The sequence below is a fragment of the Rhinolophus hipposideros genome, assembly GCF_964194185.1.
Source record: "Rhinolophus hipposideros genome assembly, chromosome: X".
NCBI lineage: Eukaryota > Metazoa > Chordata > Mammalia > Chiroptera > Rhinolophidae > Rhinolophus > Rhinolophus hipposideros.
This window is the reverse complement of record NC_138046.1, coordinates 84,689,870-84,706,844: the sequence shown is the minus strand read 5'-3', so window position 1 is coordinate 84,706,844 and position 16,975 is coordinate 84,689,870. Positions and strand designations below refer to the sequence as shown.

Below are 16,975 nucleotides of genomic sequence, written 5' to 3'. Positions count from 1 at the left end.
GTTTGTATATATATTTAAGCAGCATTAAGGATTTTTTAAGCCAACACTAGAGATCTTGGGAATATTTTTACTTTAAAAGTGTATTACCTTTAGTGTATTACTAAAATTTGAAGACCATTAAACTACACAATACTTGTACGAATGTAGCATAATTTGCTAAATTCCTAATTCCCAGGGGACACTGGATAGTTTCCCAATGGAACTACAAATGCTTGTAATAAACATCAGCCTGTGTGCACAAAGCTGGGCCAGCACTGTGGATTTGCTCAGGCATTACTGAGTTAGAGGGGAGCAACATTCAGAAGACTTTTTTTTTTTTTTTTTGGTTGGAGAAAGTCGTCTGACACTTTATGCTTTATTGCTTTGGGGGGTAGGTGGCTCAGGAGCTCTTGGTGGGGTGAGCCGGCTTCCTCTTCAGCGACACGGACTCCTGGCTGTGCAGGATGGTGCTGGCTCTGCCGATGGCAGCCATGCACAGGTCCGGGCGGTCCTTGTTCTTGCAGATCACGTGCCGGATGCTGCTAAGGGGGCCCAGGTATTCTAGTTGATGGAGGTCCACACGGAGGTGGCTGGCTCTCCGCTTCATGACGACCGCCATACCTTTGCCATTGGCCGCTGGCTCCAGGCCCACGGTCAGGCAGCCTGTTGTAGCAGGAGGTGCGGGCCCTCGGATTACTGGGCTCGGTGCTGCTTGTTCCTTTTGATCAGGAAGCTGGAGCAGTTGTGCAGGACCATCCATTGCAGATGCACGGACATGGCGACAGTGCCTCTCATTTCGGCAGCCAGAGATGGAAAGAGCCAGAAGACTCTTGATCCACGGTGCCATATGGCCTAAGAATGCTGGTCTTATGTGCCATGGCCTTATCCTTTAAAAAAAGGCTTGAGTAATGTGATAGGAAACAGATTACATCTGATTGTTGTTTTACTTTGCATTTCTCTGATTTCTAGCAAGAAAATTATATGTGTTTATGGGCTATTTGAATCTCTTCTTGAACTGCTTGTGCCACATATTCCCTTTTTTCCTATTTAGGGCTTGGTGTTTTTATTTCCATTAGAGCTTTATAAATTATGGATATTAGCCTTCTAGTATATCTCTTCTAATTTTTCTCGCAGTTTTTAGTCTGTCTTTTCATGCTCTTGTTCCTTACCTTCTTGAGCTTTTCTATCTCATTTTCATCCTTTTTCACTGTCTGTTCCCACATGTGTACTTTATCCTGGTCCTCCTTCAGTTGGTTCTTTTCAAAATCCAACTGGATGCCCAAGCGAGTCTTCTGATTCTCAAACTCCAAACTGTAGGGAGAAAGGAGAACTAGGCCCAGGGCACAGGGGCCCAGGATTACTGCTGAGTATCAATCACCACTCAGCTCATCCACCCATATCCACATAAAACTGTCCCATGAAGTTGGAGAACTAAGTTCCTCAGCCTAGCGTTGTGGAAGTGGCACAAAGCAGGAGAGATTGAGCCAAAATCCATTAATCATTAATCCCTCTTTAAACACTGGAGGACTCAAGAGCACACCGCCCCCCGCCCCCGCAACTTCCTACATGAAAGCACCAAAAGGTCCACATGAACCCACCAGGTATAATTTATTTTTATTAATAAAACTTATTAAGCTTGTGTACTTTACATACATTACCTCTAACCCTCTAATCAACAGCTCTACAAGTAGGCATTGTTATTCTAACTTTACAAATGAGGAAACTTGGGCCAAGAGGTAAAATACGTTGCCCAAAGTCACAGAGCTAGTAAACGGCAAATGTGAGATCGGAACCCAGGTCTAACACCAAACCCAGGCTCCTTCTATGGCATCAGTACAATATAACGTGGTGGGATATAAGGATTGGTATCCCAACGCTGCCACACTTAATAGTAGTGTACTCTTGGGCAAGTCAGTTATCCTCTCCATGCCTGTTTCTTCATTTGTAAAATGCAAATAATAATAGTACTTACCTCGGAGTTACTGGGAGATTTTCCAAGCAATATGTATGATGTCCTTAGAACTATACCTTGCACATAGTAAGTACTCAATAAATTTTAGTTACCATCATTACCAGGTATTTCGCCCATATTGACTCTTTCCAACTACCACCCCCACATGCACACCCACACCCCAAGATTCCAGAACTGCTAAGGGGCAGAGCTTGAGTAGTAAAAATCATGGAGAAAATACAAGATGCCTGCTATTGCCCTCCTCCCCATCTCTTCAGAAACTCAAATAGCATGTAACTAGCATACAAATTTTAGTAAGGCCAGTCAGGGCTAACTTCCAACTGCCCCCTCCCCACAATATCGTGTGACAGATGCTGCCAGATGTCATGCCAGCAGTTTAAACCTATTAGTCACTATAATCCAAATGGAATGTAATTAACTCTGTAATTCTGAGCTATGCAATTTTAAGTCCAATCTCCTTAGCATGTCTCATAAAGCCCTCTGTGATCTGGCCACTGCTGACCTCTCCACCACCCCCACCTTCCACCTGACCCCATTTTTATGTTCCAGACATTCAAAACTATTAACAAGGCACGGTCTCTCACACCTCTGAGCATGCTGTCCTGCTGCCTGGCTGGCTAAAGCCTATTCATTCTACAGGTCTCCTGTTCATCATTCCTCATTCTGTAAAACCGTTTCTGAAGGCAGTAAGCAGGTTCTTCGTTTCTATTACACTTGGTTGGGTTCCTCCCTTTTTGGCCCAGTTGAATTAATCACATCTCACAGTTCATAATACACTTGATTGCTATCTGTGCAAGACCCTTCCTTTGTCTCCTCTGATTCAATCCCTGATTTTCATTCCCACTATCTTCCTTATGGTGAACATGTACTCCAAAGTGACATACATACATGCACGCGCGTGCACACACACACACACACACACACACACACACACACACACACACACACCAGGGGTGCCCCCAAAAATGTATACACATTTTAAGGAAGGAAAAAACTGTATTAAAATTGTAATACAATGAATGCCGCTAGCATTCATTCGATTAACGCCATCGTTTGAGCAAACGTCATACTACACATTGCTACTGTAATTCAACTTCGAAAAGTTTAATACATAGATAACATCTTTTAAAATGTGTACATTTTTTTGGTCCCCCGGTACATACATATGTATATAGCCTGACAATTGCATATCCTTGTAAAATGTCATTTTGTTTTTAAATTTACACAAATGCACGGTGTCATAAATTTATCCTTGGCACTGCCTGCGAATCTAGTTCTTGCTTTGAACTATTCCAGTCTGTATATTTATCACATCTAACTTATACTTCCCCTTCAGTGATGGCGATCTACATTGCCAACATCCTACTATCACAAATTATGCCAAGATAAACAACTCTAAGTGTGTCCCTTTTGTGACCCCGTGGCAAGGCTCTCCCTGGGATATACACCCAGGAGTGTCTTTGCTAAGTCATAGGGCTTACGTAGACTTATTCTCACCAGATACCAGTAGATTGTTTTAATTTGCACTTCTCTGATTAGGAATGAGGCTGAACATCAATTCGCAAGTCAAGCTTCTCTTTCCACAAAAATGCTACCTATATCCTCTGTCCAGTTTTCTATTTGGTCTCTAGTTTTCATTTTTCCTCTTGTTGATTTGCAGTTCCTTGTCCATCTCCTCTGTATCTTATATCTCAGGTATCTTGTATCTTATATCTCATCAAACACAGAGTTCTGAAATTGCTGATCTACTTGTTTGTCTCCCCCCCCCCCCCCCCGCTCTATGACTCAACTCCTTGCGGGCAAGGACAGTCTCTTAATTCAATTCTGTATCTCTTGAGCTAGGCTTGGAGGTAGAAAAGCAAAGAATAGCTTCTGTATGGGCGATGTGCTGGATGAACTGCCGACGAAGGTCAGCATCCAGGGGACGACCCGTCAGGGAGACTGGGTCGCATGCCCACCTCCGGGCCCCTTCCGAGGGGCCTAGCACAGGACAGTCTGGCACAACACAGGTTCTCAGAGGTTTGGTGAACGAATGAATAAACGAAAGTGGGGAAGAGAGGAGAAACTGCTGTTTTGTTCTTACTATCCTTCCAACCTAGAACTTTGTTCCTCCTCCCTTGCATTGTCCATCAGGATAATGATAATAATAAAAGCCAATAGTCATTGCTCTTAGTAGGTTTAGTAGGTGCTACGTATTATGCTCAATACTTTATAAGAATTATTCCATCTGATCTACCCAACAATGCCACGAGACATTTTATAGATAAGCAAACTGGGGCTCAGAGAGATCAAGTCACTGCCCAAGACAATGAGTTGTGAAGCTGGGATTTTAACGCAGGTAAACCACATTTAAAGCTGGCACTCTTAACCACTAGACTATGTGACACTGCCTCCCTACTGCCCCTGTTCTATAAGGCTGACCTACAACAAATGCCCACTGTTCTAGGAGCTGCTCCCTGCCTTATGATGGCATCTGACTTCCCCCGACATCAGGCTGAGGGCTCAAAGGCGTCCCAGTCTCCTCTTCTACCCACACTTCCACCTACCGTTTCTTGGCGATTTCATTCTGCCGCTTCACCTTCTCTTCCTCAAACTCCCGGATGTTGCGCACACCAATCTCCCGACAAAACTCTTCGAACACCTCATCCTCTACCTGAGAGGAGAAGCAAAGGAGGGCAAGCGGCCCTTTGGGTCAGAGGGCTGCTTCCGGCCCCGGTTCTACCCTGATGCACATGCTGGCCTGGCTCATCCCCCACCAACCTGGTTCATCTTCTCCTTCAAGTCTTTCATTTCCCTCTCTCGGCTCTGGATGATCCTCTTGATATCATTGATACGAGGCCCAAAGTTGGCTAGCTCACTCTCCAGCTTGGACTTTTCCTGCGAGAAACAGGATTGAGAGGGCAAAAAGAAACCAGGCTCCTTGGAGGAAAAGGGCCACCCCAAGCGCACTGTCCCCACAGGGGACAGGAAAGGCCAGCTCTCCACACACTGAGACAACGTGCCTTAGTCCCAATCAAGCCTCCATCATTTCTCACTTGAACCAGCACACAGCCTCCTCCCTGGCCTCCAGCCGGCCTGCTTCCGTCAACAGGGCTGGGCACACAGTAAATGTGATTACTTACAGGCACACGCTCCCTTAGCTATAACCCTTGCGGCCAGATGTGTTTTAGGACAGACTCTTAGACAGACTTTTTGATTCGAGAAAAAGGCAAAACAATGTATGTACTACATATTACATAACACGCAGGGTGGTCTGGGGAAGCACCTCATGATCAAACACATTCACATACATGGAAGAGTACCCTTACCCACAGGGACTGAAATGCCTGTAGCTCACTTTCAATTCATTTTTAGGAGAAGCTCAAATATCTATTAAGTGAATGAATTATGCCACTAATAGCCCCTAATGTTTATTAAGTACTTATTGGGTACGAGGAATCAGTCTAAGCACTTTACATGCATTAACCGACTCAATCTTCACAATGACCCTATAAAGCACATAGTATTCTAATTCCCATTTTACAGATAACAATGAAAAAACTAACACCGAGAGGTTAAGTAACTTGCCTAACGCCATAGAGAGTCAAGATCTGAAAGCCTGGCTGATTCTATGCCACGCTTGGTTCCCTGCAGCAGCCTGGGAGGAGAGAGGGACGTGGGACAAAGGCCCGCCCCCCAGAGAAACCTAGGCCAGGAATGGGAGGATGGCCTTTAGGAAACAGGGCTGAAGGTCAGGCCCCACCTGCAGATTCAGGGCAAGATGTCGTGTCTTGGTCTGTTCTAGGTCACTCTGGGAGTATTTGAGCCGCATCTGCAGTCCGTGGGCCTGAGACTGCACCTGACGTAGCTCTGCCTCTTTCCGCTTTGCCTTCATCTGTTCCTGAAGTGGACAAGAAAGAGGGACGAGATGGGAAGGAGGTGGCCGGCCTGGGCTTAGGACCCCCCGCTCCTAGGGACAACAGCGCTTACTTTCAGCTCCTCTGTCAACCGCTCCTTCTTCTCTTTCAACTTGTCTACTGCTTTCTCATCCCAGCGCCGCGCCTTGGCCTTCAGGTCACTGGCCCCACCGGAGATCACTCCCGACTTCTGGAACAGGGTCCCATCCAGCGCCACTGTCTGCACACAGCAGGAGGAGGAGGAGCTGAACAGAGGACTCTCCCCCACGAAGCCTGCCCGGCTGCGGTCTGGGCAGGGGAGCCATCCCTACCTTGTGACGCTGGTGGCCGCCAAAGGCAATGCGGCGGGCATCCTCCACGTTGTCACAGACCAGGGCATTGCCGCAGGCATACTGCAGGGCCTTTTTGATATGAGGCGGCTCATAGCGAATCACATCAATCACCAGCTTGGCCCCCTTCAGCTCCCGGAGTTTCTCATCTGTCGGTTTCACCTGCGGGGAGAAACTCAGTAGGTGGCAGAGCACGGAGGGCTGGGAGGGGCCTACACGTGTTGTCCTGACGCCATCCCCCCCGGCCTCACCTCCAGGTAGTCCAGAGGCAAGAAGGTCTCAGGCTCCCCACGCTGCTCCTTGATGTACTGAATACAGTCCCGGCCCGTCTTCTCCGAGTCCACAATAATGGCATCCATGTTCTTGCCCAGAACTTTGGTTACAGCGATTTGGTACTTTTTTTGTGTAGGCTGGCAGAGGTCAATGAGACGGCCGTACTGAGGAAGTCAGAAAGGAAACATAAAGCATGAGGCTTTGGGGCTGGCTCAGAAACCCCAAGTCCCAGCGTGGAGAGGGAGACGGACCAGAATCTGTATGGGGAACACAACCCCCAGGCTATGGAAGAAAAGCCTCCTCTGCCCCCAAAGCAACGACTGCAGGTAGTCATGTCTGAATCCCAAGTCGTCTTTCTGAACCTCTTTCTTACCGTTTCGCAGACCACTGCCACCCACTATCTCAAATTCTCACCAGCACTCAGCAAAAGAAATCTCTTTTCCCACTTCACTTCCCCCATGCCCCCCAAACCAAGAAATAAAGGGAAAGATCGTCAAGGGCAGGGACTAAGCCTAATTCACCCTTATAAACTCTCCAGCAGTGTCTAGAGGAGAGACCAGGAAATACAGACGGTGCCAAAACAACGCACCCACATTTTAAGAAAGGAAAAAACTGTATTAAAATTGTACTACTCAATCTATACCAATAACAAAAGATGATTACAAGTCACGTTTGACTTCTGCAATTACAAGAGGTGCTCAAAGTGGTTACCATCAGCGTCCAGACACTTCTGACTACTGCGAACTACTGCTTGAACAACGTTGACCAAAGTGTTAACATCTCGTAAAATGTGTATACATTTTTTTAGCACCTGGTATTTGTGGAACCCAATTAAGTTGAACCCAGGGATGGGCTTACAGCAAGACAGATAATATTTAGGGAACCCAAGAACTCAGGATTTGGTCCAAGAGGCCAAGAGATCTGATCAAGTCTGGTGAATGAGCCAGTTGGTACATGGCAACCAAGCTCATGGCAAAGCCTGCACAGAACTACTTCCTGGGAGACTGATTCTTGTTCCACGCCCCCTCCCCTTCCAAGGGCCTCTCCAGTTTCCCCACCTCCCACAGAGGAGTGGACATAGCAAGACAAAACCTTCAGGAAGATGCAATTGGTGGGATAAAAAGAACGTCAGGCTAAGAGTCAGAACAAGTTCAGTTTGAATTGCAGTTCTTCCACTGATAAGCTGTGCACCTTTGAGCAAGTCATTTAACCTAAGTCTCAGTTTCCCCAGCTGTGAAAATGCAATTGGCAATCCCGTCCTCACAGGACTGCTGGGAAAATGACGAAGTGAGCATGAAAGGAAGTGCTCGGGAAATGAGTTCTCTCCCCACTCTTACCACAGAGCCTGGGTACAGGCGCTTGATGCTTTCCATAATTTCTGCCTTTCGCTGTTGGCGGCTGCTCTCCTGGCGGTCGATGCGGGCATCCCCCAGCTGCTCCATGACCTGGTTCAGCTCCTTATTGATCTCATCAATACGCCTCTTGGCCATCTCCACCTCCTCGGTTAACTCCCCCTCCAGCTTCTTCTGCTCCTCGAGAGACTGCCTACAAAGTGAGGGGACACACGGGTTACCCTGGCTGGTCAGGAAGTGCTCTCGGCTGACAGTGCCTCTGCCTAGGGAGGGTCAGGACACGTAGGGTTCACAAGAAGAAGCTGGGGTACATTTATACAATGGAGTATTACGCGGCCGTAAAGAAGAAAGAAATCTTACCATTTGCAACAACATGGATGGACCTAGAGAACATTATATTAAGTGAAATAAATCAGACGGAGAAAGACAAATACCATATGACCTCACTTATATGTGGAATCTAAAGAAAAGAATAAATGAATGAACTAATCAGAAACAGTAGAAACACAGAGGAAAAGCTGAGGGGTGCTAGATGGGAGCGGGGTGGGGGATAAAGGGGAAGGTGAGGGGATTAGAAAGCACAGTCAGTAACCACAAGATGGCCACAGGGATACGAAAGTCAATTTGGGGAATGTTATCAATAATGTTGTAAAGAATTTGTAGGGTATCCGATGGACACGTGTCCCATTAGGGAGACCACCTCAGGGATGATGTAGATGCCTGATCACTGCACTGTACACCTGAAGCTGAAGCTGAACAATAATGAATGCCAACTACAATTTTATATATATATAGTTACAAAAAGCGGAGTACAACATTAGGAATAGAGACAGTGGAAATGTAATGGCTGTGTGCGATGTCAGGGGGGTAGTGGGTGAGGGTTACCACTGTGTGAGGAATTTAAATGATAAATGTCTAACTATTACGTTGTTTGGTGCACCTGAAACTAATTAAAACAAAAGTTAAAAAAAAAAAAAAGAAGAAGAAGAAGAGGCCTGGAAGTAAGAGGGAAGGCTGCAGAGCCACATACTTGCTAGTCGTGATGTACTCCTCCAGTTTCTCAATCCGCTTCTGATTCTCTTCAATCTCCCGCAGCTTTTGCTTGATCTTGGCCTGGGAGAGACACAAATATGCTCCATCACCCGGGGCTGAGCAAGTTAACTCCAAGGCCATGGGGCCTGGGCTTATAGCTCCTATGGCCCACCCACCCAAGAGCCCAACAGTCTTGGACAATCTATCACGAACGCAGGAGACCTACTGAAAAGCAGACCCAGACCGTGCTGGCGTGGCTCTGCTAACTGACGGGGCCTCCCCAAACCCGACGAGACCCTCTCAAAGCGTCCTACCCAGTCTAGGCTATCTTCCTCACCACTCAGGGAGGCTCACACCAAAGCCATGTAAAGCTTTTGGGGCCTTTCTGCATCTGTTTTCTCATCTGTAAAACGCAGGTAACCTCCCCTTCAGAAATACACATTAAGTGCTTAATATAAGGTAGCTATTAGTATTAATGCCTACTGCCGAAGAAGTGCTTAGCAGAACACCTGAACACTGTAGGTTCTTGAGGTACTATAACAACTTTCTATTTTACTATTATTATTAGGAAAACGGTATACTTGATAAGAGTGCGGGCTTTAGATCTATGCTGCCCAGGTTCATATCCTGGTTCTGCCACTTAATGATGAAGTGACCTTAGGCAAATTACTTCTCCTTTGTGGTACAGTTCCCTCATCTGAAAACAGATGAATTCAGCGGGTGAATACATGTACAGTATAGTGACTAGCCCACAGTAAGTGCTTGCTGGATGTTAGCTATTGTCGTTACTGTAAAGGCTATCATCATTTCCTTTCCCCTAATCCTATAATGCATGCCCACCTCTGTCTCTACTTTCTTCCGCTCTTCCAGATCCAGTCGGTCCTGGTCAGCTTTCTGGTCTCGATTGAATTTCTCCAGCTCCTGGGCCAGGGTAGCTGCTCTCTTGCTGGCTTCTTCTTTCAACCGGTGGTACTTCTTGACCTGTGTTAGGGACAGGGAAGGAGGACACAGATGACCAGTCAGTCCATGTCAGCCTAGCGATCTCCCCACCCACCCCCAACCCCCCAGACCTTACCTGATTCTCCTCCAGGGTCAAGTCTCTGCCCTGACTCTGACTCTCCTCTTCCATCCGTTCCTCAAACTCTTGCCGGGCTTTCTCCACCGACAGCATTTCCTTTTCCAGCTCATCCATGTCGCCTTTACGCTTCTTGTAATGCTTCTGAGCATTCTGTAGGGACTTCTTGGCTGCTTCCAGCTTCTTGATTTTGTGGGAGGTATTCTCCTTGGCTTTGATGTACTGAGGCCGCTTCTGATTCAGCTCTGAATCCTTTTCCCTTTTGCCAGAGGGGAGGGAGAAAACCAGTTAACGCTGTTGGAGAAGGGAGGGTTCCCCGGCTTTTTATCCAAAGAAAAGGGGGCCTGAGCCCCACCCCTACGCCTAGCCAGCCTCGGAGAACTGCCTCAAAGAACAAGGGCCTGATGCCCCACAGTTCCTCAAAAAGGGGCAGTGTGACTACCCCCTGGAACCTTCAGCCTGGCATTCCAGCCACTCCATAAGGAAAAGCTGCCACCCCAACCTCAACCAGCCAGGCCAGGCACCTCAGTAAACAACTCCTATGAACACCCCGTGTTCACTTAGCTGACCCGCATCGGCTCTAACCTTTCCAAATTTCTGTCCTGTAAACTCTCAGCGCCAGTTTTCCTCTTCTAGGAAGGCACTCCCCGCCAGTCCAGTGCCCGGGCCTCTCGTTACCTCTAGCTTGGCAAGGCCACGCCTCTGTCAAGTTCTAAGTTCTCCCTCTTCTGAGTACGTATCTACCCAGAGCCTGAGTACTTAAATACTCTATTCGTCTAAAATGCAAATCAAGAAATGTGCCTGGTTCTGCCCAAAGCAAGTCAAGGGGAAAACAGAGAAACTAGTATGTGCGCTGGACTCCAGGTTCAGAGAAGCCCTAGGAAACAGGATAGTCTCTTGGTTTCCCACAAGTTGCAGGCCCAGGCCTGCCTCTTACTTGATCTCCTTCTCAATCTGCTGCTGTTCCCGCATCATTTTGCCCAGCTCCTTCTTCTTCTCCTTCAGCTCATCCTCTACCTTGTCCATACGCTTCTTGTCTTTCTCGATCTCCTTATTCTTAGAAGCCAGTTCCTTATTGAGCTTCTCGATTTCCACTTCATTATGATAAAGCTTGAAGAGCTGGAGCTGTACCTGAGCTCGCACCACCTCATCCTTCAAGCGCTGGTAACGGTCAGCCTGTGCAAATAGGGGAATAGGGGCGGGAGTACATCAATAAGGCGCTGGCTCCCCATCCTGGCCCATCAGGGCCCAGACGTAGCCTGGCCACCTACCTCTTCTTTCTCCTGTTTGGCCTCTTTGCGCTCAGCTGCAATGTTTTTCTTACGATGGTAATTGAACTGTGTGTCCTCTTCAGCTTTCACCATTTCCTTCTTTCGCTTGTCATACTCCTGAGCCAGCTCCCCAGAGCGACTGATCTCTTCAAATAAAGCTGTCCTCTCTTTGGGGTTCTTCATGGCAATAGATTCCACAGCACCCTAGTAAAGATCAAAACACTCTCCCTACTCAGACCCTCGCCAGGCCAGTTCCTCCTATCTACTCCCACTCAATCATTCAGAAAAATTTCACTGACCCCCCCACACCTACACACCGGGTGCCATATCTCCCACTGGGCTTTGAGGACACATTCCCAGCCTTTTGAGGTGCACAGGGAGAAGACACAGAAGCAAAGCCGACACTGTGTGTTATGTGCAGTGACAGAAGTAACAGAGAAAAGAGCTAAATGAAGCTTGGGGGTAGGAGACTGGTAGGGGTGTCCACCTGGGAAGGCTTCCTAAAGGAATTTGGAAGATGGGGAAGAACTAACCAAGAAAGTAAGAGACGAGGTTATTCGTGGAATAACATGGAAAAAAAGTTAATGTGCAAAGGCCTGCAGGCCAAAGACGGCAGGTCAATTTACCTGGAGATGGGTTAATTAGGCCAGAGTGCAGGGCGGGAGGAGGGGAGGATTGGCAGATGAGGCTAGTGAGGTGGGCAAGAACCAAAGGATGGTGTTTCCGGATGACAGGATTTCATGCTAAGGCATCGGTTTTCAAACATTAGTAAGCGTCATCAGAACCCGGAGAGCCTGGTAAAACACAAATTGCTGGGCTCCACCCCCATAGTCTCTGAGTCTGTAGGTCTGGGATGGGGGCCGACACTGTGCATTTCTAACATGTCCCCAGTTGATGCTGATCTGGAGACTACAATTTAAAAACCACCACTCTAAGGCAATGAGACATCACTGAAATATGTTAAGGTGAGAAGGGAAAGAAACAGATTGCTGCCCTCATAAGATGAACCTGGTCTAGGGGATGAACTGGAAGGGGCCAGACTGGAGTCAGGAAGCCCCGTGAGGAAGCTGCGACATTAGTTCAGAGAGGTGCAGGCAGAGATGGAGCAGGCCCAAAGGCGGGCACAAAGCAGAGAGCCGATCATTACCACAAACGCCTACCTGGAAGACAAGGAAGTTACGAGCTTTGATGAGAATGCCCAGCTTCTCCAATTCCTCGCTGTACTCATGCAGCTGCACCACTTTATTGTTGATTTTGTACTCCGAGGAACCACCTGCAAGACAATGCACGAGTCACTCAGCGATCAAGTCTTCCTCCCACCCCAGCCAACTGGTCCAGCCACCTCCCAGGACAACAGGAGCGCCTTCCGGCCAGCCTCACCCACCAACAATGACACGGGCAAAGGTACGGTCCTCAGCACCCTCCTCAGAGTAGACCATGCTGACAAAGGCGCGGTTGGCAGCTGGCTTGCCCACAGGAGCTCCATGGATCAGATCCCTCAGGGTCTTTACCCGCAGGTTGCTGGTTTTTTCACCCAACACAAAGCTGATGGCATCCATGAGATTTGACTTACCTGAGGGAGGAGGGGACAAAACAGAGGAGGAGAAGTCAAGAAGAAGGAGAGGAGCAAAGGAATAAAGGAGACATGGAGAGGAACAGGAATGTTCCCTCAGGACTCAGTGCACAGACTCACGGGAGAAGAAAATATTGCTCTGCCCTCATAAAGACGGGGGCCAACCAAAGCCCTGAGTCAAAGGCTTAGAAAAACAGTCCCTTTGCAGTGACTACTTACAGCAGCCAAAACCCACAGCCCCTTCTAAGGAAATAGTATATTCACAGAATGGATTGTTCTACAACCTTTAATGAAATGGAAAAATGCCCACAATAGGATAAACAAGCAAGATACAAAACCCAATATAGTTTGATCTCAACCAAGGTTGTTTTTTTTTTTTTAAAAAAAGGGGGGGCTGAGGAAGGGGGAAATGGGGAGTAAATAGGTATAGAGTTTCAGTTTTGCAAGATGAAAAATTCAGGAGCTCGGTTGCACAGCAATGTGAATATACTTAACACTACTGAACTGGACACTTAAAAGTGGTGAAGATGGTAACTTTTATGTTATGTGCATTTACCACAATTTTTTTTTAAAAAAAGACATATTCCTATTGTGATACAACATGAAGGACACAGCATCATCTATAGTTACCTTGCCAAAATCTAACCTGAACTTAAACAAGCCTTTAGACCTCCCTTCAAGTTGACAGGAAATACAGCAGTCAGAGAAACAAGGTAACACCATGAGGAAATCTTAAGACAAACACAGAATGCGGGATGTTCTACCAGACAACTGGTCCGGGCTTTTCAAAAAGTCGGTGTCTACAAAGAAAGGTTGGGAGAACCATTCCAGAACATGAGAGATCACTGGGACATAAGCAAAGGCAGTATACGAACTCTGATTGGATTCCGATTCCAAAAAAAAAAAACAACCAAAAAGACATTTTGGGGAGCAATTAGGGAAGCCTGAATATAAGCTGGATGATTGATGACGTGAGGAAATTAGTTTTCTTAGGTGTGATAATGGTATATTGGTAACACAGGAGAAATGATTTTAGGAGACGAACGCTGAGTCCCTTAGGGGTGAAATGTCATTAAGTGTACAATTGACTTGCAAATGATTAAGCAAAACACACATGTATGCTTGAAAATTTTCCTAATAAAAACTTGGGAGAGGGAAATGCATAGGAAAAAAATACAAGAAAATGTAAACAGTGTAATAGTAGGTAACAAATCAAGGAAGAAATGGAGTCTTCTTTTAACTGCATAGCCTTTGATATTTTTTTGAATTTTATACCATATGCCTTGATTAGCTGGTATACTATACATATACAAATACACAAAATTGTTAACATTAAGAGTCACAGTTTTTACTTTCTTCATTTTAGACGCAGGAAAACAACATTTTAAAAAATCTGGACTGGGATTGGGGGTGGAGAATAGTTTAATCTCTATAAATTCTATCTCAAGATTCTCCCCAACTATGTTATATGACAGTGAACTGAGGATCTGATTTCCAACACCGATCAACTCAGCTATCAAAATGATAGCCCAGGTCCTTCCATGGAGGCAGTACAAGACAGAGATTAAGAGCGTGGGTTCTAGTCCAATAGACCAGGTTGTAACCTTAGTTTCACTACTACTTAGCTGACCTTCTATTCCCTCACCTGAAAAATGTGAAAAAGGTAAAGCATCCAAAATGATGCTTGGCACATAAAGTTGTCTGTTAGAGTGGCAAGAGCAAAAGCTTGAAAGTGTAACAGACATGGGTTCTGATTCTGGCTCTGAGAATCAGTATGCAAGTGATCACAACTCTTTGTGCCTCAGTCTCAAGTATAAAACAAGGATAACGGGATCTCCCTCCTAGGGTTATTGTGAGAATTTAAATGTAAAAGGTCCCAATAAATAAAGTACTTGACACACAGTAGGTGCTCAAAAAACAGTAGCCCTATCCTAACAACAGTTCTAGACTCAGCTGTCTCTCTCATCACAGCAGGACTGGCACATCATGCAGACCAGGAGTCAGCCTTTTAGGCATCCATTTCCAACTTTTGGGCTTGTCCCATGCTCTCTAGGAACAGTAAGAACATCTCACAACCCAAGGCCTCCCTACTCACAATCATTCAATATTGTGAACATTTTTAATACCATGTATTATGAGCTGAACAGTGATAAGGTTTCAAGGAATGTCTTCTTTGGGGCACTCGTAGCATAGACCAGTGATGAAGATACAAAAACATATGCCATGAATAGGAGACCGAGACCTGAGAAAACAAATGTTAAAGTGTATCAAGTGTCTACTGTGTGCCAGAGAGGAAGAGCAATTCACTGAGGGGAATCCACGAATGCCTTGTGGCGGTGGGCATTGAAGAATGGGGGTGGGGGAGGGGAGGGCAGTCAGACCAAGAGCCTTTTGGAGCAGCTGAGGGGACTACATGATGAGGGGACTAATGCCAAAAAGTGCATCCTGGCTCTTTCCCCCCCACCAAAATCCTAAGAAACTGGAGTGGGACCCCAAGCATTAGCCCTCTAGGCCAGTGGTTCTCAGACAATGTTGGGAGGGGATGATTTCCCACCCCCTTCAGGGGACACTTGGTAATGTCTGGAGACATTTTTGGTTGTCACACGTGGGGGGTAGGGGTACTACTGTCAGAAGCGGGTAGAAGCCAAGGATGCTGCTAAACATCCTACAATACACAGCACCCACCCCTTAACAAAGAATTATCTCGCTGGAAACGTCAATAAGGCCGCTGTTGAGAAACCCTGCTCAACCGAGCCAAACCCGGGCAAGACTCCAGGCAAGGCTGTCAATTAGAACTGCTTCAGCAAGGGCAGCTCCCCTCAGGCTAGGAAATGATTTAGCTAGAACAACTCGGGGGTGAAGCACAGCAAGATTCCAAACAAACACTCGTGGGGGTAGATGGGAGGAATCCATGGTGTATCATTTAGAGATGGGGAGTTAAGATATGTAACAGAGGCCTTATCTAACCACCGTTTCTTTTTTCCCCCCCGTTTCACTGAGATAGAACTGACATGACATATTAGTTTCAGGTGTATACCATTATGATTCCATATTTATATAAATTGCAAAATTATCACCGCGATTAGTTAACATCCATTACCTCACATAGTTAACATTTTTTCCTTGTGATGAGAACTTTTAAGATCTACTCTCTTAGCAACTCTCAAATATATAACACAGTATTGTTAACTACTGACCACTTTCCAAAGACACCATCCACGTCACTGTATCACATCAACCTGTTATTTCCTGCACAGCAGTCATCACAACCGAAAATTATTCTATTTTCTCCTTTATTATTGTCTTTCCCATCTGGAATGTAAATTCCCTGGGAGCAAGGCTTATTCTATTTTCCGCTATTTCCACAGCACCTTGAAAAACTCCTTATAAAACAGTAAGCATTCAACAAATTTGGTGAGCGAATAAGTTCTGAGTTTTAACGGTTTCAGTGGTAGCAAAGGGGCGAGTATGAGGCATCCCCACCTCTAAAATGGGGACGGGGTGGAGGGTCGAGACGCGAGCGCTGGGTCTCAAATTCAAAAGTGCCGCCTCCGAAGAAGAGTTTAAAAAAAAAAAAAAAAAGGAGGAGGAATCGGAGCGTACCAATGCGAAGCGGGACGGGTAAGTGTACCGTTTGAGACCGGAGGCCACGGGAGGGCTACCAGCAGTCCCACTTCTTCCGGAGGGTTCTTAGAAGGCGGGGAATCCAGCTAGCTGGCAGCGGGCTAGGGACCGCCACTTTTGGCGGGAGGGGGCAGAGGGCGGGGGCATATACAATCCGGGGCGTACCACTGGGGCCGGAGCGGGGGCCGCGCAAAGAGCGGCCAACTGACACCTGGGGAAAAGGTTCAAGTCAGAACTCCTGAACCGGGAAAGCGGGTTTGGACCGAACCCCCTGAGGAGCGGCAAGGAACCTGTTAGGGTTCCCGACATTTCAAGTGGCACGGGCTGGGCTGTACTACTCTGCTGCTGGATAGGGGGTCCGGGACGTGCCCTTGGCCGCAGCCGGCTTTATCTTACCAGAGCCATTGGGTCCAATGATGGCGGTGAACCTCTGAAATGGTCCGATAATCTGTCGACCCTTGTACGACTTAAAGTTCTCGATCTCAATCAGTTTCAGGAAGCCCATGACGGCTAGGCGCCGGCGGCGGTACGAATGGCCGCGCCGTGCGCCGAGGAACTGAGGTAGCCTGCGCGGGAAACACCGCAATGCAGGCCGGGCG

At 47.0% G+C, this 16,975-nt stretch overlaps 1 protein-coding gene and 1 pseudogene across 3 annotated transcripts in view; both read right to left on the bottom strand.

Annotated features, from left to right (window-relative positions):
- SMC1A (structural maintenance of chromosomes 1A) overlaps positions 1–16,964 on the bottom strand; it is a 36,540-nt gene extending 19,576 nt beyond the window's left edge. The window contains exons 1-16 of one of the 2 annotated variants that reach the window (XM_081041804.1): positions 16,773–16,964; positions 12,564–12,752; positions 12,340–12,452; positions 11,180–11,383; positions 10,846–11,084; positions 9,909–10,167; positions 9,674–9,814; positions 8,832–8,914; positions 7,787–7,994; positions 6,428–6,613; positions 6,159–6,338; positions 5,921–6,067; positions 5,694–5,831; positions 4,712–4,828; positions 4,498–4,604; positions 1,149–1,290 (exon numbers count right to left, since the gene is read on the bottom strand). In XM_081041804.1, the coding sequence (XP_080897930.1) occupies positions 1,149–1,290; positions 4,498–4,604; positions 4,712–4,828; positions 5,694–5,831; positions 5,921–6,067; positions 6,159–6,338; positions 6,428–6,613; positions 7,787–7,994; positions 8,832–8,914; positions 9,674–9,814; positions 9,909–10,167; positions 10,846–11,084; positions 11,180–11,383; positions 12,340–12,452; positions 12,564–12,752; positions 16,773–16,881 (2,562 nt within the window). In that variant the 5' untranslated portion in view covers positions 16,882–16,964. Of the gene's footprint in view, positions 1–1,148; positions 1,291–4,497; positions 4,605–4,711; positions 4,829–5,693; positions 5,832–5,920; positions 6,068–6,158; positions 6,339–6,427; positions 6,614–7,786; positions 7,995–8,831; positions 8,915–9,673; positions 9,815–9,908; positions 10,168–10,845; positions 11,085–11,179; positions 11,384–12,339; positions 12,453–12,559; positions 12,753–16,772 lie in introns of both variants that reach the window. The other variant, XM_081041805.1, reaches the window with a different exon arrangement.
- Positions 380–756, bottom strand: LOC308494246 (large ribosomal subunit protein eL28-like; annotated as a pseudogene). The gene has a single exon. The product of its transcript is annotated as a large ribosomal subunit protein eL28-like (transcript).
- Positions 16,965–16,975: the final 11 nt, after the last annotated feature.